The sequence below is a fragment of the Lepisosteus oculatus genome, chromosome 4, assembly GCF_040954835.1.
Source record: "Lepisosteus oculatus isolate fLepOcu1 chromosome 4, fLepOcu1.hap2, whole genome shotgun sequence".
NCBI lineage: Eukaryota > Metazoa > Chordata > Actinopteri > Semionotiformes > Lepisosteidae > Lepisosteus > Lepisosteus oculatus.
This window is the reverse complement of record NC_090699.1, coordinates 56,574,098-56,601,237: the sequence shown is the minus strand read 5'-3', so window position 1 is coordinate 56,601,237 and position 27,140 is coordinate 56,574,098. Positions and strand designations below refer to the sequence as shown.

Genomic DNA, 27,140 nt, shown 5'->3' with positions numbered 1-27,140 from the left:
CTCTGCAAATGCAGCACTCAAGCTGATCTTTACAAATGTCTCCGATCAAGTTTTTAAAAGCAGTCAAGTTCCAAAACAAATCAGTAGGAAAAAGAAGTCAAATAAGATTAACTGGTAAATCCTTGGACTGCAAAAAGAATTAGTACCACAGACCTTAATCATACAGGAGATTCAGCTGAAGGGGAAAATGAAGGGCAGCTCAGAGATCAGCATCTGCAACCATCAGTCACATGAAAGGGATGTTTACTCATTATAGCTAGTATGCTGTTTGCTGGCAGATTTTTTTTATTCCATTCTCATTGTGCAAATGCAAAATTGAAACTTACTGAAGTAGAAGGGAAGAAATATTAGAGTTTGGACCTGTGAATAGAGCTGAATCCATGTCTGAAATTCGAGGAATTTAATGCTGGACCTGCTTTATTAAAAGACTATCCAGATGAGATGGATGGAACTCCATCATTAGGGGCTTTTCTGTGCAAAACCTGTTCTTTTCACCTAGTGGAGCTCTGATCTTTGCTGCTTTAAATTAAAACCGACATTAAGCAATGTTTGTCTGATAATACTGTGCTTAAGTCTGCCAAAGTATATTTAGAATGTCTCTTGAGGGGGAAAAAAATTTGAAATCATTTTCAAAACCAATGATAAGAACCACTTTTTGGCTGTTTTGACCCTGGTCATGTTATGCAGCTTAACATGAGTAATAGTGTCTGTGAACTAAGAATTAGGAGCCACTGTAATGGTCCTGTGGTTGAATTTTATTTTGGTATTTTCAGAACTTGGTATGTTCAGCAAGTTTTCCGGGCTGACCCAGTAAACCAGAACAGAATGTTTTTTCACTTCTCTGGGAAATAAAAACCATTTAAAGTTAATACTTCTTTACCTCACAGTATGACTTTACATTTGCTTGGCAATTTATTTAAGCTGTTCTGTGCCGGTAAATTATTTTTTCAGATTTGTATTAAAAGCTATCTAGGGAACAGCTGAGAGACTGCTAATACACTGCTTTTAAAATTTGTTTGACGGAGTGTTTCCATATTGCCAAAAAAGACATTGTACAGGAGCACATTTTGAAAGCTTATAAGTACATTATAATAAGCCTGCTAGGTTTACCTTTGGAAATTTAAATCTGTGGAAAATTTAACAACTTTGACACTTTTTATCAATTTTAATTTAATGTTTAGAACTCTGACATTTTGTTTGCTGTTGATTTTATGTGAAGGTCTGTAGAGTTGGAGCTGGTCAACAGAATTTCCTGTGTCTTTACCGTTTTCAAAGTGACTTGGAGGGAAAAACAAAGCTATTTATCATTTCAAACTGATCAGTTTGAGTTCTATAATTTCAATCTCTTCCTCAAAGCCAGGTTGCTTGCCCATTGTTATGTAACTGTTGAATACCACACCTATTCGCAACATACCCTTTTAGAGTCAAACTCAGTACTGTGCAACTATCAAAGTTAAATATTTACTGAGGTTACGCAACTGAATGTAAAGCTGCCATTTCACTTTTATTTTTCATGTTGCCCTTGTAAACCATAGAAGCTTAGTTTTTTTGTTTGGTACACGTTAAGATTGGACTAAAATTCCCTTTGCTTTTCTGTGTTTTCCAGTGTTATCCAAGCGCCATTACCACTTCCTGTTGATAAGGTAAGTCAGTCTCTGCAAGGTTGCCCTGTTTCAGGGTTTAACAATGTTTGGAGCTTGGAACCATTTTTTTTTTGTTTCTTTTAGGAAGTTTAAAGAGTCTTGCTCTTTGTATTTTCCTTGTATTTCCCTTCCTTTTTGTATTTTCCCATTTCATTGGACCATGTGAACCCATTTTCTCTGAAACTATTATTTGTCTTTTTAAACTGTGTACTTAAGCATGAATGAGCTTTATAATCTTCTTTTCTTTATATAACTTCCAGTTTTAGTACAGTTATGCACTTATTTTTGCACTAATTATGATTGGACTTAAAGAAGACTTTACATATAACCTTAGTTTTCAATAAATTGTGAATCAGGTACAATACAGTCAAACTGAAAAACTGGGTAGGGTAACAACGGAGCAGTGTACTTTACTGTGTGTCATACTGAATAACAATGAGCTGCTCTGATGTTGACTGGGCTTGTTGATTTTATTCTCAGCAGTGGCTCCAATGTGCCACCTAATGGCAGCTTCGCAAAAAATTCAACAGATCTGCCAGGCCATGGAACTTAACCAGCCCCGTTAGAGCCACTTCTGTTCCAGAAGTCACCAATGAGTTCTCATATTAAATGCAATGCAGACTTCAACTGCTCATTGAATAAAAAGAAAAACTTGTCAAAGTATGTAAAAACAACAGGGCACACTGTTTCTGCGCTTCTGTACTGTAACTACTGTGACGTTGTTTTACACTGGTTAAACGAGGAAGTTAATGCCCAGTTCTTTCCTTTAATTTATGCCATTCTCTTCCTGCTTTGATCTTGCTATACAAAAAAAGCATTTGGTATTTGATGTATTGGACACAGGCAAATGTGCAGACGTAGTCTTAATTAATCTTTATGTGGAAGTGGAGGAATTCATAATAGAACAGTAGATAAGATTAAAGTCTACATCGAAGGAGACCACCTGAGCTCCAGTACCTGGATCAAATCATGATTTTAAAGGTAATTATTGTTATGGTCTACTTATATATAGATCCCAGAGTCTCCCTATATTTGAGATGAGTTATGTTCTACAGTACTTCTTTATCTTCACCGGTATCATTGCTCTTGTCCTGCATTCCCACCAGATGGTGATGGAAGCCCATTCTCAAACTGAGAATTAAAAAGTACAGAGCACAGTCGAATCAGATCAAAGGCAAACTAAATATGTCTGGTATCGGTTGCCGTTCGGCTTTGTTTTTAAAGATTGGTCCCAGTACGTGTTTGAACATTAAGTGTAAAAAGTTTCAGCAGCTGTAAGCAGAAAGAGAAACATTTTTTCCATACTTTATACAAGTAGCCATAGCTGTCTGTCCAGTGCATCCAATGAATATTCATATATGTGGCATAATTGTACATGGAAGCCAATGCAGCAATTGTGACTCTGGATTTGATGGTGTCTGCAAGGGTTTCACAATGCATGTAGCTCAATCCTTTAGGCTTGACGCTGCCAGTGGCTTAGTAGTTAAGAGCTTTATGTCCTATAAAAAACATTTTTATAATCATTTGATTCATATTCAGTAACATTCCTGGACAGCTACTGTAGTGGAATACATCTGCTTCGGTTTATCGTAGCTCTATATTGCTTGTATTTCTGACCTTTCCTTAAAAGCTGTTTCATTTTCCCTTTGTGCTCCATCTTATTAAACTCCTGTTCAGATTAGCTACTGTGGCTAGTTTTACATTTCTAGTATAATCATATCTAAGGAGGTATTACCTCTGTACTTTTAACATCTGTTAGAAGCTGGTTTAAAAACTTATCTTGAATTGAGTTTGAATTTTACAGTGCTTGACACTTATTTCCTTTGACCCTGCAGGTTGCTGCTAATACTCCCAGTATGTATTCTCAGGAACTGTTTCAGCTCTCTCAGTATCTACAGGTATGGTGCAGTGTTGACCTCTGCTGTTTTTCTGTTGTAACAGCACTTTTTTTTCCTTGGGTTTCTAGTTTTTAACTGACTTACAAGCTTCGCTTTAACCGGCTTATAAAAAGACTTATCGCAATGTTTATTAATTCCCCCCTTTTATTTTTAGTGCTGCACAGTTCTTGAGCCTTTTCAGTTTTTTATTAACTTTTAGACGTTTTGAGCACAGATCGACAGTCTGCATTTCTGTTTTGCACAGTGTGCCTTGGACACCACTTGTGTCTCTTAACATCTGCACAGCTTATTGTAATGAGATACCTTACTGACACCATGCATAAGGTGTGCTATGTTACCACTGAGTGTGGTCCTCAACATGGAAATGGTTCAATAGGAAAACTGTGGGTTCTTTTTTTCAAACTGGAATGTTGTGTCCATGTACAGCACCTCAAGAACATGGTACCTCTGGGTTCATTTATAATTTGGTTCGTTTTGTGCGATTAAGGAGCCTCCTTTAATTCCTCATCGGAGGGAAAATGCACATAAAAAAAACAACGAACTTAATAAAAAACAATACATAAACTGTATGCAATCGGTTAAATGGCAAGGTTTATTGTTGCCCCTGGGTATTGCATTGCAGCTAATGTTTTATGTGACCCTTTGACTTTGATTAGGAGGCCTTACACCGGGAACAGATGCTGGAGCAGAAGCTGGCCACCCTGCAGCGATTGCTGGCAAGCACACAGGAGGCCTCCGAGAGCAGCTGGCAGGTAACCACTGATACTGGGGGCTGTTTCACTGGTTTACACTGTCTGCACAGGCTGCTGTCGGGCCATTTTCATACTGGGCTGAAGTAGCGTTTATGGGTTGCGATTCTGCTAAGTTCATGAACTACACAGGGTCCCAGCTGCTAAGAGGGAACTAAAATAATTTGGTGTTTTGAGTCTTGAAAATGTTCTTTTACAAGTGCACGGACATGCCACAATATTAGCAACCCCACGTCAAATTAAGTCTGTCTGAGGAGCAGGGGGTATACTTACTGTGTATTGCTTTTGCTTGCATTTCCTATTGATGAACTATTGCCAGACTTTTGAAATGTGCCTTTCAGCCCCCAACAGAGTGAGCCTCAATCCATTCCTCAAATAAAGATAATCCTTCTACAGCACATGATGTGACCAGAATGCAAGTGTTTCAGACCAAAACAGAATACATATAACACCCTGCTCATCTTATTCTTACTGCTTTCAAGGGCCAGCATATCATATTTTCAAATATTTTTGCCTGTTAGTGTGCTTTTTTTCTGTAATAGATTTACACAGAAATCTCAAATCTACCATCTTATTTCAGGCCCATAGAAAAATTATAAACATTGTCCAATGTGTGAGTATATACGGATTTCCATATAAATCGAAAATACTGTGCTTTTCACAAAAAACGGCTTGAGGTCAGAAAAGATTGTTGTGAAAATGGTATTAGATTGCTGATATGACTTTGTTTCCAACAGGCTTTAATAGATGAAGACAGATTGCTTTCAAGGTTAGAAGTCATGGGTAACCAGTTGCAAGCATATTCAAAAGTAAGTTTTATTTTTCTAAATTATTAAAATAATGTGGGTATCTTGTATTTGAAATCTGCCATTTAGAGTTATTTAGTATCCAGATGAATAATGCTTAACATGTAAAATGGTAAGATTGATCTGAATGTGCTTTAACACTGATGTTTTTTTAATCTTTTTTTCTTTATTGTGGTACATAGTATATGCGATAAACAAGACAATGACAGATGTTTTCACAGTATTTTATCTTTATTCAGTACAAACATGAGGTGACAATTGCTAGGTATGGGGGATTTGATTTTAGAACATCTGTTCAGATAGCTCAGTATTTAGAAAAAAAACATCCTGAAACTATTGATTTCCCATATTTACAGTTTGAAAATATTTGATTTGTTCTTTGGTTAGTCTTTCATCCAAGCACACTCAGTCTTGGTTTGCTGAAAATTAGAAGATAGCATAGCTATCACGTATGTTTGAATTATTATTTAGCATTATCAGATTCCCAGAGTTTCCATTAGAAACGAGTTACTGAGATTCAGGCCTCTACTGCTCTTTGTATGAAGTGTCGTTAGCCATGTCGAAGTAAGATTGTTTAAAAGCCAGTGTTGCCAGCAGATATATCACCCTGCAACGCACAACTGGCAACCTACTGAAGCTAAGCAGGTGTGAGCCTGGTCAGTACCTGGATGGGAGACCTCCTAGGAAAAACTAAGGTTGCTGCTGGAAGAGCTGTTAGTGGGGCCAGCAGGGGGCGCTCACCCTGCGGTCCATGTGGGTCCTAATGCCCCAGTATAGTGACTATACTCTAAACAGGCGCCGTCCTTCGGATGAGACGTAAAACTGAGGTCCTGACTCTCTGTGGTCATTTCTCGAAAAGAGTAGGGGTGTAACCCCGGTGTTCTGGCCAAATTTCCCATTGGCCCTTACCAATCATGGCCTCCTAATAATCCCCATCTATGAATTGGCTTCATTACTCTGCTCTCCTCCCCACTGAGAGCTGATGTGGTGAGCGTTCTGGCGCACTATGGGTGCCGTTGCATCATTCAGGTGGATGCTGCACATTGGTGGCGGTGGAGGGGAATCCCCATTACCTGTAAAGCGCTTTGAGTGGAAAAGCGCTATATAAGTGTAAGCAATTAATTAATTAAAGCCGGTCCTGAGACACCTTTGCTGAGTTTCCACTTGAAAGTGGTTTCACTTTGTGCTCCCAGAACCAAACAGAAGATGGCATCCGGAAGGAGCTGGTAGCCTTACAGGAGGACAAACACAACTATGAGACAACAGCCAAAGAGTCCCTGAGGCGGGTTCTTCAGGAGAAAATCGAGGTGGTCAGGAAGCTGTCTGAAGTGGAGGTTAGTATGACCTGTACCAGCTATCACTGCTTACTTTCGCACTGCAGAACATGAAACCTGTTACTACATTTTTTTCTTGGTATCTAAAGAACGACACCTCTTGTGGTAAAGTCCATTTTATGGTTGAAAATTGTTTTTTTTTTTTTAATGCATCAATGGCACAGAATAAAGAAGTGAGTTTCAGGTATAAGACCTCTTAGCAAATGTAGGCAAAATTACTCTCAAACTTTGACAAAATGTGTTCCTGGATTTCCTTATCTGTGTATTTCGCTTTTTGAGAGGGATTTGTAAAATGTGATGAATTAGTTTAGAGTGATGCATTCCCCACCTACCAGTTATAGTAAGGATTTTTATTTTGTACTGTGCATATGAAAGCAGTTTTTTTATTAGCTTTCCATATATGACCTGCTCGATCCAAATTTAATCCAAGTGAAGGGTTTTCTGTCACAGCAATTGGAAAAGTATTGTAGACGGTCATAATGAGTCATTCTTTTAACAGTAAATATTGAAGATCAGATTTCAATGGTGCGTGATTTATAGTGCTGTTCTATTAAATATTCATAGTAAAGTATAAGTACTACTAAATCAAGTATGCAGTAAAGTAAAAGGAGAGTTGTAATTTGCCACTTTGTGTTTCAGCGGAGTCTCAGTAACACTGAAGATGAGTGTACACACCTGAAGGAGATGAATGAACGCACACAGGAAGAGTTAAGGGAGCTGGCTAACAAATACAACGGCGCTGTTAATGAAATCAAAGACCTTACTGACAAGTTAAAGGTACGTGCACATGTGGAGGACATCCGATTAATCACAGACAGTTAGGCAAGTTAGGTGTGAGAAATTGAAAATGGATGCAGGCAAGTAGGTTTGTGAGACAGATAAGATGAAGTATTTGCAATATGATGAACATGAACAGCAAGGTCTGCTTCGAAGACCTGGGGACCAGATCTCGGCTGGGACCCGAGCTGGGGACCGAATCTCGGCTAGGATTATCAACAAACTCTTTCAGAAATTCTATTGGAAGAGTGACGAAGGGGATGTGCCCTTGCAGCCCTTGATTACACAGGAGTTGTGGGATTAGGAAGTCAGTGTTAGCCTTCATGTGCTGATGTGGTGTAGCGGGAGCGCGTCTGACCCTGGCTGTGTCCGAGCAGCTGGCCGAGGGGCGGCAGGAGGAGATCCAGCAGAAGGGGCTGAGCGAGAAGAAAGAGCTGCAGCACAGGATCGACGAGATGGAGGAGAAGGAGCAGGCTCTGCAGGCCAGGATCGAGGCCTTGCAGGCAGACAACGACTTCACCAACGAGCGGCTCACTGCTCTGCAAGGTAACTTGGGCACAAACCTTGAGGCAAACGGAGCAGCTGGGTAGCATGTGCGCGTTTTAGAATTAGGGAGAGGAGAAACTTGCTGGAAACGGGTGGTTTTAAAGTTTTTTTTTCCTGGTAGTTAATATATAACTCAGTATTTATCTTTATCTTTCGCAATCTACTATTCCCGTTTTCTAAATTGACCCAGCTCTAATCTGAATGTGGCCCTGCAATCTTGAAAAGTAATTAAAGCATCAATATATGCACTGGAGTCCAAAGATAAAAAATATAAGAAAGGGTACAAACAAGAGGAGGCCATTTCAGTAGTTAATTGATTATCACGCAGTTTTTTTAAATAAACCAGGGTGTTGACTGGGTAGCTTGTACGGTATTCCCACAACCCAGATGACAACTCGTAAGCCTTCACAGATCTCGGGCTTGTTCTTTGCAGAGTGACGTATGTCCAAAAAAAATAACTTCAGAAAATGTCATTTACGCCTAAGCATTTGTCATGGTTTTCAAGCTTTAAATACATTGCAGCTGAGTCAAACTGTTTTTTGTTGTTTACAGTACGATTAGAGCAACTTCAAGAGAAAAGCATAAAGGAAAACAACAGTTTAGGTGAGTCTGGGTACTATGAAAACGCCACTTAGAATTTGTTTTCTTACCACATCACCTTCCAAATACTAATTTTGCATGGCAACTTAATTTATGCGCTTTTCTGCATTGTCTTTGTTCACAGTCTTGCTTCATTGCTAAATTTTATTCTGTTTTCCTGAGATAGTTAGATGTTTGTCATTGTGTGTAAACTTTAACAGGTAATAAAGCCAAGTGGTTAAGGCAGTATATACAGTGCCTTGCGAAAGTATTCGGCCCCCTTGAACTTTTCAACCTTTTGCCACATTTCAGGCTTCAAACATAAAGATATAAATTTTTTATTTTATGTGAAGAATCACCAACAAGTGGGACACAATTGTGAAGTGGAACGAAATCTATTGGATTTTTGAAACTTTTTTAACTAATAAAAAAATGAAAAGTGGGGCGTGCAAAATTATTCGGCCCCCTTGCGTTAATACTTTGTAGAGCCACCTTTTGCTGTGATTACAGCTGCAAGTCGCTTGGGGTATGTCTCTATCAGTTTTGCACATCGAGAGACTGAAATTCTTGCCCATTCTTCCTTGCAAAACAGCTCGAGCTCAGTGAGGTTGGTTGGAGAGCGTTTGTGAACAGCAGTTTTCAGCTCTTTCCACAGATTCTCGATTGGATTCAGGTCTGGACTTTGACTTGGCCATTCAAACACCTGGATACGTTTATTTGTGAACCATTCCTTTGTAGATTTTGCTGTATGTTTGGGATCATTGTCTTGTTGGAAGATAAATCTCCGTCCCAGTTTCAGGTCTTTTGCAGACTCCAACAGGTTTTCATCCAGAATGGTCCTGTATTTGGCTGCATCCATCTTCCCCTCAATTTTAACCATCTTCCCTGTCCCTGCTGAAGAAAAGCAGGCCCAAACCATGATGCTGCCACCACCATGTTTGACAGTGGGGATGGTGTGTTGAGGGTGATGAGCTGTGTTGCTTTTACGCCAAACATATCGTTTTGCATTGTGGCCAAAAAGTTCGATTTTGGTTTCATCTGACCAGAGCACCTTCTTCCACATGTTTGGGGTGTCTCCCAGGTGGCTTGTGGCAAACTTTAGACGAGACTTTTTATGGATATCTTTGAGAAATGGCTTTCTTCTTGCCACTCTTCCATAAAGGCCAGATTTGTGCAGTGTAAGACTGATTGTTGTCCTATGGACAGACTCTCCCACCTCAGCTGTAGTTCTCTGCAGTTCACCCAGAGTGATCATGGGCCTCTTGGCTGCATCTCTGATCAGTCTTCTCCTTGTCTGAGCTGAAAGTTTAGAGGGGACGGCCAGGTCTTGGTAGATTTGCAGTGGTCTGATACTCCTTCCATTTCAAGATGATCGCTTGCACAGTGCTCCTTGGGATGTTTGAAGCTTGGGAAATCTTTTTGTATCCAAATCCGGCTTTAAACTTCTCCACAACAGTATTACGGACCTGCCTGGTGTGTTCCTTGGTCTTCATGATGCTCGCTGCGCTTTCAACAGAACCTTGAGACTATCACAGAGCAGGTGCATTTATACAGAGACTTGATTACACACAGGTGGATTCTATTTATCACCATCAGTCATTTAGGACAACATTGGATCATTCAGAGATCCTCGCTGAACTTCTGGAGTGAGTTTGCTGCACTGAAAGTAAAGGGGCCGAATAATTTTGCACGCCCCACTTTTCATTTTTTTATTAGTTAAAAAAGTTTCAAAAATCCAATAGATTTCTTTCCACTTCACAATTGTGTCCCACTTGTTGGTGATTCTTCACATAAAATAAAAAATTTATATCTTTATGTTTGAAGCCTGAAATGTGGCAAAAGGTTGAAAAGTTCAAGGGGGCCGAATACTTTCGCAAGGCACTGTAGGTATTCTATAGGTTTGTAAGTTGGATTCTTTTTTTCTGGATGGTGATTCTTAGAGGTGGATTCTAATCGATGTTTTCGGCCATAGGTACTGGGCTTAAGAAAGTACACAGTCATTTCAAGGGAGCCCTAGTTCTACATAGAAGTAAAGCAACATTCTGATTCATTTTTGCTACTGTTAAGAAAAATCTTTTTTTTGTTCAGGAAAGCTTGAGGCTGCATTCATAAAGAGTTCCAAACATCCTTTTTTTTACTTAAAAGGAAATATTAACTGAATACCAAGGTTTGAATACAGACCCTTAAGGCATTTGTCAGATTTTTGGTTTAGTAAGTAGCAGAATTAGTTGAAATGTACAGATTTAGTGTTTTATCATTGTGGCATTCTATACATTTTGAGTTCTAAAACCTGCTTGTATCACATTTTTCTACTAGTATTTAAACAGGAAGTAGTTTTTACAATTGAAACAAATAACATTGGTACAGTAAGATTTTATTTGAAGTTCAGGATAAATTGTTAAATGCTCAAAGAGTAACTTGAAAGATTTATGGAATAGCTTTGTGTGCCTAATTCACTGGTTATAAATTAGCTCCAAGGACAGCTGTGGAAATACTGACTCTTGGTTTAATAATATTAAAACATATTGTGAGATCAGCAGTTTAGCCCAGCAATTGCTCTAACCAGTAATGATTAAGTACTGAAAGTCCAACAGTTCAATTATATTGCATTTGTGATATGAAGCATTGTAAATCTTTTTTTGTACATTTTAACACACTGTTCCCAAACCTATATTAGTGCCTTATGCAAATTTGATTTATTGTATACAGACACAAACATCCCATTACTTTGTCTGACTTTATATTATTATAGATTCTTGTGATCTCTTTGATTATATCAAGGGATGTTGGTAATAGGTTGTAGGCTTTATTTCTATGTTCTGTCTACTTGTTTGCATGCTTCCTGAACATGTAAACATCACCACATACAGACACACATGCTCAAGAATTTGAAGTGCAAAGATCCCCTTGTGAATGAGCCTGAAGATTTTTGTCAGATCTATCAATTTAGTTGTTCATGACGATTGAAGTCTGAGGTTGTCTAATGCACTAACTTTAAAGTTTATCAACTCTGATGAATCGGTTAGAAACTTTGAGAATGGGATATAAATACATTTAATCTTGTTACTTTTGCAAATAGATAAGTAGATACCATTATTCTGTAGGAATTCCTTCAACTCATCTGTTAGAGACAGGATTTTTTGGGGGGAACTTGCTCAGGTGTGCATCATCTTGCTTCCCCTAAATGCAGAGGTGCTGAGAATTTCATGTTTTATGTGTCTCATGGCTAGAAGACATGCAGTGCAGTGCACTCACGAAAAATGGGCAGCATAAAATACAAATGAAAATGTTGAGCTAAAAATGTAAAAACCCTAATACTTCATATTATCCATGGGTTACCAAAACACTGAAATGTAGTTAGTATACATGATATGTGCTTTATGAGAGTGTGTTAAGATGATTGAGATGTAAGAGCATTTTACTGGCACTAATGCTTTGCATTGTGTAAACTGCTTAACTGTCATCTGCTAAAAGTCCTGGCCTTGTATAGTAGCCCTTCAGACCAGTTTTAAAGATCTTGGAATTACTGGAGAATTCCTCACACTGGAGTTTGATTTAATGTGACAAATAGGCAGGTAATATGTAATTTAGGATGGTGCTACATTTAGATTGTCCTCTTTTACATGAACATAAATATGCATAGTAATATGTTATTTCAATACCATATTTTATATTTACTGTACATTTTTAAATATTAGATAACCATCGATAAAGCCTGTTATTTACAATACATTAGGATCAATGGAAGCTTTTTTTAGCAGAGTTATGTTATTGTGCCTTTGAGTCAAATAGTTGCATTTTACATCTATTACTATGTATTGTCTCAGATTACGCCCACACAGTCTTACCTGCTTAAAGACCTATGGCTATAAGTGAGAGCCAAGCTGGCGGAAGCAGATCTAACAGATATTCCTCAGCCTGTGTCTTCCGTTTTATGCACAGCTGTACCCTTGAAGGCACAAGCAATTTCCTGTAGAACAAAAACATTTGTTTCACTTAATCAGAGAAATAGCATAGTTACGGCAACATCTGTGTCAGTGACCTAGATAATGGATCACCTGGCATCTCTCCCCTTTTGTTGCCTTTTCACATCTGTTAAATGAGTCACCTGATTACTTGCAAGACTGTAGTGTCAAAAGCCTGTACAGCGCCCAGTGAATACAGACTACTTTTATTCCAGTAGCATTTATCAGCAAATCATTGTTCAGGTACATTGCCTTCACCACTGCCTTTCAGCACATTAATTCTTTAATTAAAGTCATTGCAACTATGTGTCCCCAAGTGTCTCAGGCCAGAATCACAGAATTGCAGACACTCTAAAGCCATGCAACCAAGGTTATAGGAGAGAAAAGTACAGATCATTCTGTAGTTAACTAAGCAATGATGATAATTTTGTATAATAATATTATGTTGTATAAAAATAAGGTGTGAGTTAAAAGCCAGAAGGATATTTTCTTCAGAACTCTATTTTACAATGTTTTCTTTAAAAATACTTGTAAGAAAATGATAGCACTTTTTTTGTAGGTACATAAGTGCATGATATGTTAGTATTTGTTATAGTTATAACAACCTAAGTTATATTGCGGGCAGTGAGTTATAGAGCATTAATTAATTGGAGACAAGAATATTCGAGCAATCAGAATATATTTTAATAATTCAGTTTTGAATTTTCTATACTAATAAGCAGTGTAGAAATATTCCAAAAGAGCCTTTTTAATGGACATTTTTAAATGCCAGGCAACAGGTTGTCATGTCTATTTCTCAGTCTAGCCTGTACATCTTTGTCTGGTTGCATTAAATGTTTGCTGTAGGTTTGGCTTCTTCATTTTTACAGTACATTTTGAACTTCGATTTTGTGAGAGATTAATGTTAATGTTAATATATAATGGAAGGTTTTTCTTTCTTTATTAGACCACTTTCTTATAAAGAGTGGAGGGGACTGCACTTTTATCCAACAGTTCATTGAGTGCCAGCGTGAGTACACAGTATTCTTTACACTGCCTTTTCTAGTTGCTCTGATTCAACTGTAATTAATGAGGAGAGGATTGTAAAGGGGCAATTGTTAATATACTTCCTGCCTAAATATAAATGCCTTGCATCTGTAAGGCTATATGCAGCTGGGACTCCAAATGAAGGCTCATGCTTTTATGCAAGTATAATTTTTATCCCTTTATTGGCCAGTGCTGTAATTTGCAAACTGGAAAGATTAGGCTTATAAATGCTGTCTAGTTTTGTTTAAAAATGTGAAAATCCTTTTTACTCAAGGCATATATAAGAACTCACTGTTGGTCAGGTCTTTTTCCATTTAACTCTCCTCCTTAACAGTAGTTATTGCTATCTATGATGGGTAAGACTCATTATAACAGTTTTTGTCTGTAGTATTGGTGAGCAATAAGTAGGTAACATGTAAGAAACTCCTATTTGTTTTGCACTTTTAAAGAGTTGAGAATTTGAGGTCATTATATGGAATAAGGATGAAACTATGCTTTGTCAGCTACACCTTGAAAGGGATGTACAGAAGTCTGAAATTTTAAAGCCCACAGTCCTACCCATCATTGAAGCTGAACTTAAATTTAATGTAAGAGCAGACATTTTGCAGTGGTAGTTGATCTGTTTGTTGGCTGTGATAGCCAAGAAGTATGAAGAAGAAATCAAAGTACTCTTCACAATACTGAAAAATACACTGGAATGTTCTTGTTAGTGCTGTAAAATCTAATATTTACTCTTGAGTCAACTATCAGAAGCAATTATTAATCACATGTATTCTTAAAATGGCAAATTCAAGCAGAAACTGATATACAGCAGTAAAAACCCCAACATAATGGAAGATGCATATGCAAACTATTCTTTTTATGTTGTACTATTTTAGAGTGGAATTTACAAAAAGGGAACAAAGTGGAAAACAAATTTGACTAAGCTGAGGATAGGGGCTGCCATTTTTCCTTACAGCAGGTGGCGATAATAAAAGTGACAAGTAAAACTGCTTTCTCACAACTGATACAAGGGTAATTAGATGACAACATGACAACACCTCTTTGTCTTTTTTATCTATTCAAACTCCATACTTTTTACCCTGGTACCTTTTTTCTCCTAAACCTTTCACACTTTGAGTTTTGACCTTGCATGTACTGTACCTTGCGTTACTACCTCAAAATCCCCTACAGAAAGATCAGGATCCATTTCAAAATAAACAGGGATCCGGCCAGCATTTTGTACTGACTGCATCTTTGGGATTAATTGGCTTTCAGAGGCCAGTGCCACCTAAAGCACAAATGAGTGAACTAACATTTGTTTCCATTCACTATGGAAAAATACACTTAATTCTTTGAAGCATTTGGAGCCCTTTGAGTAGAAAAGGATTATAAAATGGCACAGGAATGAATTTTTTGCATGACATGACATCACATTACAGGGCAGCTGAATGTCAAGTAAAAGCCTAAACATAGATTACTTTAGAGAGATTATAGAGATGATAAATATAACTAAATAAGGAACATATTCGTAATATTAACAGTCTGTATGCCTCGTTCAAGGTTCAGAAGGTTGGCACATATATTTTTGATCTGCCACTGTAGAAAAAAGAGAACTACTCCTTAAATGGCAAATTGTATTTAAAACTGTTAAGACTCATCTAGTGGAAGTGTCTTAGCCAATTCTGTAAGGCACAGAGTTAGTGATCAAACTCCACAGAGCTGTCAGCCCCAATGTACATTTGGTGGAAATTAGTCTGTCTACTGTGATTTAATTCTGTATTTAAACACAAAGGTCATGCCTAAGTATTTGCCCTGTTAAAAAGCCTGAAATGACTAGGAAGGTTAAAGACTTTTACTGCAAAGAATTTAGATGCACGTAATTTACCCCCCAAAAAACAAGGGTAGTTTGCTTTGTCTTCACTGTACAGCATAAAATGTCCATTGCTTCCCTTAAATTGGAGTGAACAGTAATGTAATTGTATGTTTGAAAAATTGGACAAGATGTGTAAGAGCTACACTTCCATCCATTAGTCTGGGGTAAGAGGTTGGCAACCTTTCAGAAGGGACATGCCGTGAGTTAGCTTGTCTTACAGATTTGCGTGCCTGGGTACTTTTTTAATGTCAATAGTAGCACCGCTTACAATTTGATTTATACATGAATATTAAAATATAATAAAACAAAAATGAGTAAATGAATAGTTTGGTTTGATCCTTGCCCTTGCTGTCCCTTGCTGAGTTCTCATAGCAGAGTTTGAAACTGCCTGTGTGTCAAGGCAAATTGAGCAACAAAAAAAATCCACTTTGTTCACCACTGCAGTCATCACATTATTAACTTGTATTTTAAAATCTTGGCTCAAAGATTTTCCTGTTAAATAATAGTTAAAATGTACTGTGGGGTGACCAATGTGATTGGCAGTGATCTTTACGAAGCCCCTCTGTATTCTGATGAAGGCAGGGGCCCCATCTGTCGTGACAGAAAATATTTTCTTGATGTCAGTTCCTCTTTCCTCAAAGATTAACAAATGTCTTAGCTATATTTTCCCCTTCAGATGTGCCATGCATGAGTTTTAGGCAGCGCAGGTCCTCTCGAATTCTATCTGAATCTCAGTATCTTGCAAGAATTGCTAGTCACAGTATGTCATTAATATCTACGCACAGAGAGCAAAAACAGCATGGTCTTTATATTGAACAAATCTATATTCAAATCTCCAAAATGGTTGAAATGAGCGAACATCTAACTTTTTTTTTGCAACTACCATTTTGTCCAATATGTTTGACTTTACACTGAAGTGTGAAAAATGTTACTGCATGGATCGTGAGCTTGACGGTGAAAATAATACTCTTGATACTGCTAAAAAGTAATGTAGTAAATAAGCCAAGTTGTATTTTTCTTAGCCAAAGCGCTTTCGCTCAGTAACACGTTGTAAAGAATTATAGTCAAGCATAGTTTGTTTTATTTTTTAGCTTAATTTCTTGTGGAATATGAGACTTTTCTTGCACATGCTGTTAAGATTTCAATGATGGCATGTGTGCCATTTGTTGCCTAAACTCACCATTTGGTTTGTTCTCACCGCTTTTGCTCCTGAAATCATCTTTTTAGTAGTACACAGTGAAGGTATCTTAAGTTGGTAGGATTGGTAATGGGTTAATCATAAAGGACTTGTAATTTAAACCACAATTGCCACGTAATCGAAGAACAAATGGGTGCCAGCATCCCATCACATCAGCTTTTTTGGACCACTAGAAGTCATACAGATGTGTCCTGGGTGTGGAACTGGATTTGGCTAAGACCATTAATAAATAAAGGACAGAGAAAACGGTTGTCCCACGTGCAGTAAGAGCTTTGTGTGCGCTTTGTAGACAATATTTGGTTGTATCTGTGGTGTTAAGGTATACACCTTGTCAAAGCAGTTTCAGGCAACACTGAAGTCAATTGTTTTTTTGGGGGGGTTGTTAGGGATAGAGAATATAGGTTTACCTGTAGATTTAGTTTCATCTTCCATACTGTTCTTTATCCATGTCCTTTTCACAATCAAATCAAATCTTTGTGCTATTTCTATTCTGGGAAGGTGGCAAATATTCAGGGAGCTTGGTATCATTCACAGCCTTTCCAGTTTCCAGGGAAATAACATGCTACACATTGTTTTAAGGACCACAATAGTGGTCTACAAGAATGCAGCCTTTTCCTGCTGTAGAATCTGTTCATTTATTTGACCGGCATACCAATGAGCACATATAGACTATCTTCAATAATAGAAAGCATCAGTAACCGTGCCTTTGCATGGCCAGTCATGAAACTGGATTTTTTTTAAGCATGATGTGGTTTAAAATTAATGTTCGAATATATATCTTTTATTTGTGAACAGAATATTTTCCAGAATCTCCACAGGTCTTCCAATCCTGTGGTAGAGACAACACCACCAATTAATGGTTCTTCTTTTGTGATTATTGTGACAATTGCTCTTCTGTGTTATTGCCCTTTTATTGTGTTTAGATAAACAGCATACTTGCTTTCTGTAGATCACTATGCAAACCACCTTTCTTTATCTGCTGATTCAAAAATGATATGCTCATGGGATGCTGACTCCTCTTTGTATCCTTTTCTTTGTCTTGACAATGAGGATTACTTGTAAGAAAGGTGTAATGTGCAAGACATAGCTAGTACCACCAGAAAAACTGGTGATCAAAAGTAACATATAAAAGAAAGATTAGAGAACAAGGAATATAGATTTTACAACAACTTCACATTAAAAGTTGCTTATTGAACTGAATACATTCCACATAGACCCTGATATTGTGATATTTAAAAAAGTAAATATAAACCTCTGCCTTCGAGTAGATTTGTGCCAGTATGTCATTAGAAATGCAGTGTGAATTTAGAAAACATTTCACTTAAAGTAATCAAATTTCTATTTTTGAGCTGTTTTTCAGTTTCCTTTCTTATGTTTGGAGGCAGGGGAGCAAACATTGCAAATAAATTAGAGAAAATATAAAGGAGTATTGACCTTAGATAGTTGTCCAATTGCATTCTTTATTTCCCACAGCTGTAAAGCAGTTGAAAGGCCCAGTTGATTCTTCACATAACAAGATAGCCAACTTTGAAGGTAAGTTGATCTCCTTGGATCCCTTTCTTAACATCAATTTGGCTAAGACAGCATTCTAGATATGCTATACAGCAATGTCAGAGAAACAGGGGGGTACTCTTTCTATAATTGGATTTTGAATTCTGTCTTCTTCTACAGCTGCTATTTATGACTCCTTTTAGTTAAGGAATCTATTAAATATGACTGGGTCCCAGTTCAAATAATGTGACATGTTGCAATGTGTATGGAGCAGCACACTTGCTTTTTTATGTACAAAACCTTATTTGATTTGAAAAACCCTTACACTAATTTGTCTAGAATACCTTAAGTTTAAGATTAGCCTTCAGTGCGGTAAATTACTGTCTTTGATTGAAACATCAGATTCAGATCCATTCTTTACCATGATTGTTAAGAAAGCAATGTTAAAGCAACTTCAGTGAAATGTATCTTGATTACGTTAAACAAATTTCCTGAACTCTGGAATTTTTGTTTTAGTTGTCCACTGCTTAAATGTGCTACTGTTTACAGATATCTAGTTATTGTCTGGATGGGTTTTAATATTAAACCTTTTTCTGCTTGCATATAGAAGTCATTGATGCTCATCTACAAAATAACCAGACTACAGAAGAAAATAATTTAAGCAGCCCAGAAAGAATCAAAGGTACGATAAGATTAGTTTAAAAGTGAGGACCATGAATGGTAAGAACTCTGCAAGCATTCCATTAGTGGAAACTTGGAAATGTGTTTTTTAGATGACTTAGTAAGCATTTTAGGTCCTGTGTTATTTTTAGCCAGAATTCTTCTTTTGGTTCAGCCTTATTATAAATGTTCTGCTCAAAGTAATAAGTCTCCCTGTTGGTTTTACAGGAAATTAGTTAATTGCGTTGACCTCGTTCATGCCTTTTGGGCCAAATATATTTATAACCCACTCTCTTCCTGCCTTTCTCTCTGACAGTATTCCATTCAAGGCCTGCATATTAGCATTTAGAAAATAAAAGCAACAGTATGTTTAAGTAGGTTTTCCATCAGCACAGCAGAAAAACTGTCCAAGAAAATGTGAGAACGAATGCATTTTGTGTGTGTTGGTTGGCTTGAATGAAGAATCTCCTTTTCAGTTAAAGTATAATTAACTTGTTTCTTTCAACAGCCAAACTTATAGATGATGGGCATCTACTGAAAGTTATGGAAGAAAATAAGCTTTTAAAAGGTTTGTTTTCATGTTCACTACACTGCTTGCTCACTGCATGTTTTATATTTTACTGAAAAACAATATTGTTGATGTGGGAGGTTTGGAGTGGAATATTAAGTTTACCAACATGAGATGGGCCCATCTTGTTTGCTTAATTGGTTAGTCTAGCTAATTGTTCTAAGGATCTTTCTGATATTAGATAAATATTTCAGAAAGGAATCCAGGGTGTCCTCAACAACATGGCTGGGGTATCTCATTCCAGGCGCCTGCAGCAGTTCCTGCAAAAATGTTGCCAGTGACCATAGAGGTTTTTCAATTGAGTCAGCATTGTGACTTAGATCTAATTACTTAATAAAAACAGTAGTATATTCATATTTATGAATTAAGTTCTAATGTTCAATTGCATCTTTAAAGCAGAACACATTAATGAGATGGAGGATCAGACATTTTTAGTTATTCTAAATAACTGGATTGGCAGGTTGATGCATAGACCCTATGATAAGTGTTACTGTTGATCTAGGAGGGCTGAGAGGGATAGCTAATCTATAACTTTTACCATAGAAAATATGCTTTAGAGTAGGGGATATAATGAAAAGCCGGAAGGTCAATTTAAGCAATTTTTGCAAAAATGTAAGGTGTTGGCAACTTCAATCTCAAAGTTTTCTTATGGTGGAAAAGTTTAGTCCCCCATGAAAATAACATATACAGTTGTATTGTGGCACATTTTAGTCCCAAGAAGAAAAGCCCAAAAGTGAAACTAGGCTTAACCCTTTTCCATTACCTTGGTCTCAAGCAGTGTCATTCTGGCCATGGTAGTATAGGGGAAGAGGGCATTATGGGAAGTTCTGCTTGGGTCCTTCTGAATGGTTTTGTCTTGCATGATGTAGAAGCACTCATTTCTAGGCCAAGAGGTTTTACCCTTTTCTATACAATATATAGCACTGCTAAATATTTAAAGTAGTACTGTTAGAGAAGATTAACTTTGTAATAGTATTTTACACTGTTAGAACTTAGGTTAAAAAAATCTTTGGTTCTGGGCACCACTGGGTTCTTCACAGTAGTGGCTGAAAACTGCAGTATAAGTCTTAGACCGCTGTTAAACAAGTTCATCTAAACTAGATATGTTACCTATGTTACACAGCAGACATCGCATTTTCATATACCTTTGCCCCCAGTCTGTGTAAAGCATATTTTTAGACATATGCTATTGTTCTTGTTTGTGTGAACACTACTTTAATAATGGCTTTTTGAATCAAGTGTGTTGCGGTGTCCTAGTATTTTGAACCATGGCGTTAGTGTTTTAAAAAATGTATTAAGATCTTATTTTTGTACTTAAAAAATAGGACCTTCTAAATTTTTTTCAATGGAATATATAACTAATGAATATGATATCCTCAGAGACTGCAGTTATTACTTGTGTGTACTTTAGTTAGGGGTCATCTTCAGATGTATAGTATAGGATGGCCTGGTTTCACAGAGCAGAAGGCAGTTGTTGCTGCTGCTGAGGCATCTGCTCCCGTTTTGCTAATCCATCTGGGATTAAAGGAGCAGATCAATGGAGATGGGATTAATGGAATTTTGCAGGAGTTTGTCAACGGTCATTCACCAGTGACGTTATGTGACAGTTGTTCGAAATCCCAAGGTGCTCGGGTGGTTTTTTCCGTTGCAGAAAAAGAGAACATGGCGACCAGTAAAATTATGCGATATAAGTTTGACACGATCCTTGTCAGTGCAGCACATGATAGGACCTTAAAGAGTTGCGTAAACATTAATTGATTTAATCTATTTACAAGGTGCCCTGTTTCTTGAAGTCTGCGATAGATCGTATTGTAGGTTTGCGGGGAGATAAAATTGGCCTGGCAATCTTCAAAGTGTTTTTTATATCTGTAATGGCATTTTATATTCTTCAGTTTCACACATGGTGTGAAAGCTTTTTTCCTGCTGTATTGTACAATTTTCTTCTCTTAAATAGTATTTTCTTAAAACTGGGAATTGGAAAAGTGCAGATGCATGGGGAAACAAAAATCTTATCACTGCGGTTAGGATCAGAACAGGTGCTTCCCTGTGAAGTCATTTCAGTTTGGCCGAGTGGTTGGATATTCAGTCTGGTTACAGCAGAGTCCTGTGTAGTGTTCGACAGTGACTGCAGTCTTTCTTGAAGCGTAGCTCTTTTTATGTTCTGGTATTGTTAGCTTTATGAACAAGTCGTTTTTACATCAGTTTCCAACTGGCAGCGAAACCGCTGAGCGCCCTGAACAAAAGCCTGGACTATTTTAGCATGCAGCTGTATTCCCATTTGGAAGTTCAAATCGGATATGTGACCATGTGTGGTGAATAGGAGTGCTGGACCTGGAACAAGTAGGGAGAAACCATTTGTTACAGTACTACAAAACAATAAATGAATCCCAGTCTACTGAGCAGCATTTTAAAATAGGCATTCCTAAACCTCCAGTTTGCCTTGCAGAGTAATTCATAGCCAGTGCAGTAATTCTGAGCCAAATAGCTTGACAAATGTTATCAGGTTTCACTTTCAGCTACCCCTTGAAAATGGTGTCTTCTGTCTCCCCCCAGAAAATCAAATAGATGCAAAAGAATCGGACATGTCAGACACACTCAGTCCCAGCAAGGATAAAAGCAGTGACGACACTACAGGTAAAGCTTTTGATCTGACTTCTTATAGACAATTTTGAATATTTGATGCTATCACATTATAATTCCAGCCAATATACATAATTGCTTTTGGTTGCAGCAACATATTACTGTGTGTGATGACCACACAATTAACCTGAAAATGCGTCTTTACAAGAGTAAAATCAGCATACACTAGTTTCACTTTTGTTATGATCAAAGTGGATGTTTCTAAATAGAAATTTTTATTTGTTTTTATTTTTTGAGTGGTTTAAGGTATAGAAAAGGCTGATGTATATAGGGTTTGTCGTATGAAAACTGACTTTTCATCCTTGCTAAATCTGATTTTTTTGCCTTCCGAAACCAGTTCTTTTGAACCTTCTTTTTTCTTTTGCAGACGGGCAAATGGATGAGCAAGACCTAAACGAGCCTGTGCCTAAGGTTACTTTATTAAAAGGTAATGTGAACATTTTGACATTCAGAATGACAAAAATCCTGTTAAGCACCTGTTAATTCTTCTTATGACTTAATGAATGTTATGTAGAATAAGTAAATAACTAAATAATCTGAAATCCTAATGTATTTTTACAGTGTAAAATGTAATCTAGTAAAAAGGGAAGCAGGGTTTCAGGGAATGCTGAGGTGGGGTGTGGACATGAGCTGCGAGTTCTGTCATGACTATATATGGTATTGTGTTAGAGAAGAGTTCTCTGGGATGTACTTGAATTTACACAGGAATCAGAAGGAATTTATAGTTACTGTGACTATCGGATTTTCACTTGCCAGTTCAGCTGATCTATTGGTGCAAACTGTGTGCGTTTGTATTACATTACAGTGGTGGTTGCTTGTGTTAGTGATGTAGAAAGTAGGACAGAGCTGATGTTCATATCTTGTTTGTTATTTTGGGTTCACTGAGCATATTTGTTGAATTTGAAGCAATTAAGGAGCAATTAGTGAGGGAAATTGATTGAAGCACTCAACAGGAAAGCTATGTATCCTGGACACTAAGTCGTCGGAAACTATGGCAAAGTGTTTTTTCTCTTTAAATAATTCATTTCTCTTTTCAGGTACATTTTTTAACATAAATTACACCTCTATAATACATTTTGCAGCCTATACCCCATGCAAATATTTCACAAGCACAACACCAGTAACTCAATGTTAAAAAATAAAATAGTAAGCCTTAACTACTTCAATTGACAGATAGATGTGAAGCTGTTTTAATGTTCATGGGAATACTTTTTCAAACAGACTGACATTTGTTCTCTTGGTGAGCCCCGTTTTAAACTGCATTACTGACTCTAGCCTTTGCGTCCATCAGTAAAAGCCATTCTGTAGACATCAATGAGAGTAGAAAGCTATTTTAGTTGTAACATCTTAACTTTAAGCTGCTGATTAGTCTTCGTCTGGAAAAACATTTCAACCAAATTATCCAAAATTACCCGTCTTTTCTTGTAATTTACATAATTGTATCTACTATATGTAAAACTAAAAGTTTAGCTGTTCATCTTTTGAATTGCCTATGGACTAATTTATTTTGTTGAATAAGTCATTTTAGCTTTGTATATAATTCTATAATAGTATAGAATTTGTATATAATCAAATTTCATGATTTGTCTTTTACCTGCATTCTCATGGACAACTGATAGATAATCTTGGCATCTTTGTCATTCTGACGGGCAGAACTTATCGGATCAAGTACCAGTGTTTCATGTTACAGGAAGCTGCCAATGCAGCTTTCATAATGTCACACACTTGTCTCCTGCCATGGTGCAGATTTTGTTACAGGCTATAAAAGATGAGGAAGACCGGCTTATCGTTTCAAAAAGTGCTGTGGCGGTACCTTCCTACACGAAGAGACATAGTCATCTGTAGTGACATGTATACTGATTGATGTGGTATACAGACGTGATGAAATGTTTTTTACAATCTCAAGTAATTACTAATTATATTGGCAAGACATGAGATAATGTTTCGGGGGGAGAGATCAAGGCAGAGGGTATACACTGTCAGTCCCAAGGTTTAATTTCTGCAATGCAGACACCAAAAATTATAGTTTTACATTTGAGACATACGTTTCTCATCAAACTGAATTTCTCTGGATCCTGCCGGTCAGAAAGACTAGGCAGATCTTTTCGTTCCTAATGAAGAAGTGTAGGGCAATGATTTCACAATACCATGGCTCTGATTTGCAGTTAATTTAAGTACCACAAATACTTGTTAGTTTATCCAAGTCTAATCTGCCCTTGAATCACTCATTCCTTAGACTGGTTTCCGGTTCTGTTTGCATTGCAATGAAGTCATACCTTATTATCCACTGGTGTGGAAATTGCATGGTGAACATTCTCTTATTGTTCCTGCGGTCTTCCTGCTGCCAATGCCCTGATTTTTTAGTGATGAGGTAATGTCTTTCCTAGCAGCTGATAAGGGCAACTGGGAGCTGCAGTGATTTTTTCCCTGCCTGATTGCCACTGTTATTTGCAAGTAGTCGGGTCTCTCGGCTCATTTTCACCCCTTGCCACAGCCTAGAAAATGTTTTCTGGTCTTTCTTTAGTAGGCCATTCTTGTGCTTAGCCAGATCTTATTTATACATAAATGAACTGATTGGATTCCTGTATATTTTGCCATGGAAGAGTATCCTGACTGTCATTTCGCCACAGTGATGATTATAGCCTGACACTTATCGTAGAAAGGAGCATTTCAATTCTACAGTTTTTCTAGGGTAATTCTGATATTTATAGTCACTTGCCAAAATATTAGTATCTTACTGATTTATGTCCTGGACCTCTAGGAACAGTTGGATGTGCTCTGTTCTTCATTGTTTAAATATTTGCAGTTAAGTATTCTATTGTTTGGTCAGGAGGAGCTTTAATCCAGGTTGTGATGAGGGGGCAATTGCATGTGAAAATGAATTTCATACCAGTTGTTTTCAGTGTGATGGAGCTATAGGGATTGGCCTGCAAAGATAAAGTGATGGGAGTCTTGTCTCATGTTCCTCAATTAGACCTCACATTTTGTGCCATGGAGTGAATATTTGACTCGTGGTTCCTACAAGCTTAGCTATTGAGTTCACGCATCCTGCAAAGGAGTTTCATGCTAGAGCATTCCCTTCCTTTTTATTTTACTTCTACCAGTGATAAATAATGTAGAGTACCCAAGGTTACCTTTAGCAGAGTGAAATTCCCTCTGGACTCTGGAGAAGGTGTCCTAGTGCCACAGGGCAACAGACTGTCAGATCTGTTCATTGGTGTGGTAGCCGCAAACCCTGCGAATAAATATTGACATTGTCATTTGTTTTGAATGTCAATATTTAGTCTTTTACACACAAACTGAATGTGTATTAGATGCCCTACATTTATTAAAACGGACATCTTTAACTTCCATCTCTCTGAATTAGAAAGTACGTTATAAAATTACAAAAAGTAATTGTGAATTCTGGCATACAGGATTCAATGATTGAAGTAGATGAGGAGGATTTTTGCTGTCTGCGTCTTTAAAATCATTTTCAGTATTAACAAGCTTTTTTCCTGACTAAGATGCTGTTTTATGCATCTTACGCTCTATTTCTTTCTGTTGAAAGGCTTTCAGATTTAAAATACTTTAAATATTCTTCTCCGAATTACAAATTTGCATTTGTAAAGAAACCTCTCTTATAAATGGCACTGAATTGTCACAAGGGGGCGAGGTTGATCTAATTTTTGGTTTTGCTTATCCCAATCTTATCATGCTTTTGTATCACTTGTTTTAACACTGTACTTTATAAAATACTTTTTGAAACCTGTCTTTTATAACTGTGATGTTCTGTCCCGAGTGTTTCATTAGATACTGTGCTATGTAGTATATACTAATACAGCACAGTAGAAATAATACCAGCCACGTCACTAGCTTCAACGCAAAACCCGTCTTTCAAACGTGTATTGTATAACTGAAGCTGCAGTATCCAAAAAAAAAACACAAACCCAAAGATCACACTAAATATTTTTTTAATGAAATGCTAGCATTTTCTTAAATTGAAATTAAATTGCATACAATTATATTTGGCAAAATGTACCTTGTACATGTACACAGTAATATTAAGTATGTTGTACAGTCCAAAATATGATTTAAGTATGGTCACAGTACATTTTTTGAGAACAGGTTATACCACTTTTAAATTGAAGGCATTTTCATACTTCCTGATTTGAAAGCCTTATTGCACCTAGATGACTTTGGGTAACCTGTAAGCCTTCAAGTAATGCTAAAAGTCAACTTAACTAAATGCATTTGGTGAAAAAAATTGGAAGTGGTTAAAGCCTAAAGCCTTCTTGAGCAGTGTCATTTCCTCTTTCACAGCTGAAAGTGCAAGTTCTGGAAATCAAAGTATTTTTTTCACAGAATTGTGGTCTGTAATTAATCTCCATTTTATTTATAGGCTCTTGTACTTTTATCATTGAAACCATTTTGATGCTCTAAAATCTTAATAGACTCACCTCATAAATTGGGGAATTAAGCTTGAATCCCTAATTAATTTCATCTGTTAATTTGAAAAAAAGTAGGTCAAGAGGAAAGCAGGGACAAATCTTGCCGTGCTCTTTGTAGTTACATATGCCATTAAAGGGTTTCTCAAGGGAAAATCTGTCAAATGGATTTAAAATGTAGAGTACATAAGAGTTTCAAAGTTTTCAATATTCCTCTTGAATTACTTATCAGAATATTTTAGATTTCCCAACTCCGAGATTTCTTTTCAGTATCCCATTATTTCTGAAACCATTCACTTGCACGCAAGATAACAATCTCCACTGAAACAACATTGCATACAATAAAATAACGAGCATGAAATGAAATAACAGCACGAGCACTGTGGAAATGACTGTACCCGGTTCAGTATAATGTGTCTTTTGGAGAATGTAATTGAAGCCATGCCTGGTTGAACAGTCTTTAGTTTATTCATCCTTCTGTAAAAAAAGGTTTTCATTATTAAACCAAAATGTGCACATAATGTTTATTAAGACCATAACATGTTGAAACTGAACACTTTATTCTGTTTCATATCTTCTGTTTAGATAGTAGCATGTTTAACAGGCGTATCAATAACTTGTTTGAACATTATCATGCAAAAATGAATTTGGAAGCTTTCTGAAAATAATAAAATCCAGATTTCTGAACATTTTAGTTTTTAAATCTGGCAGACTTTTTTAAAACAAAGTATTTTTGAATAGTCTTTTAAAATTGTGATGTCAGACTCTTGGACGTTTTAAATGCTGAGATTTATAGCCTGTAGCACAGACCAAGATGCACAAAGGCTGTTTTTCTTTAAGTTGACTTTACTCCTCATTAACTACTGATATAGTGATTGACGTTTGGTTTAATAGATTAGTTGAAAACTAGTTTTACTTTATAATAGGCATGATCTCAAATAATGAAGAATATTTATGGAAATATTCTTTGCCATTTGG

The 27,140-nt window shown here is 37.0% G+C and overlaps 1 protein-coding gene across 5 annotated transcripts in view; it reads left to right on the top strand.

Annotated features, from left to right (window-relative positions):
• The window catches only part of slmapa (sarcolemma associated protein a), a 70,609-nt gene that overhangs the window by 28,673 nt on the left and 14,796 nt on the right, over window positions 1-27,140 (top strand). For 3 of the 5 annotated variants that reach the window (XM_015347942.2, XM_015347946.2, XM_015347943.2), the window contains exons 4-17: window positions 1,607-1,643; window positions 3,479-3,541; window positions 4,198-4,293; window positions 5,028-5,099; window positions 6,290-6,430; window positions 7,070-7,207; window positions 7,585-7,753; window positions 8,306-8,356; window positions 13,244-13,306; window positions 17,850-17,909; window positions 18,475-18,549; window positions 19,036-19,095; window positions 21,649-21,729; window positions 22,103-22,162. In XM_015347942.2, coding sequence (XP_015203428.2) covers window positions 1,607-1,643; window positions 3,479-3,541; window positions 4,198-4,293; window positions 5,028-5,099; window positions 6,290-6,430; window positions 7,070-7,207; window positions 7,585-7,753; window positions 8,306-8,356; window positions 13,244-13,306; window positions 17,850-17,909; window positions 18,475-18,549; window positions 19,036-19,095; window positions 21,649-21,729; window positions 22,103-22,162 — 1,166 coding nt within the window. The remainder of the gene's footprint in view (window positions 1-1,606; window positions 1,644-3,478; window positions 3,542-4,197; window positions 4,294-5,027; window positions 5,100-6,289; window positions 6,431-7,069; window positions 7,208-7,584; window positions 7,754-8,305; window positions 8,357-13,243; window positions 13,307-17,849; window positions 17,910-18,474; window positions 18,550-19,035; window positions 19,096-21,648; window positions 21,730-22,102; window positions 22,163-27,140) is intronic. The other 2 variants (XM_015347945.2, XM_015347947.2) reach the window with 1 other exon arrangement.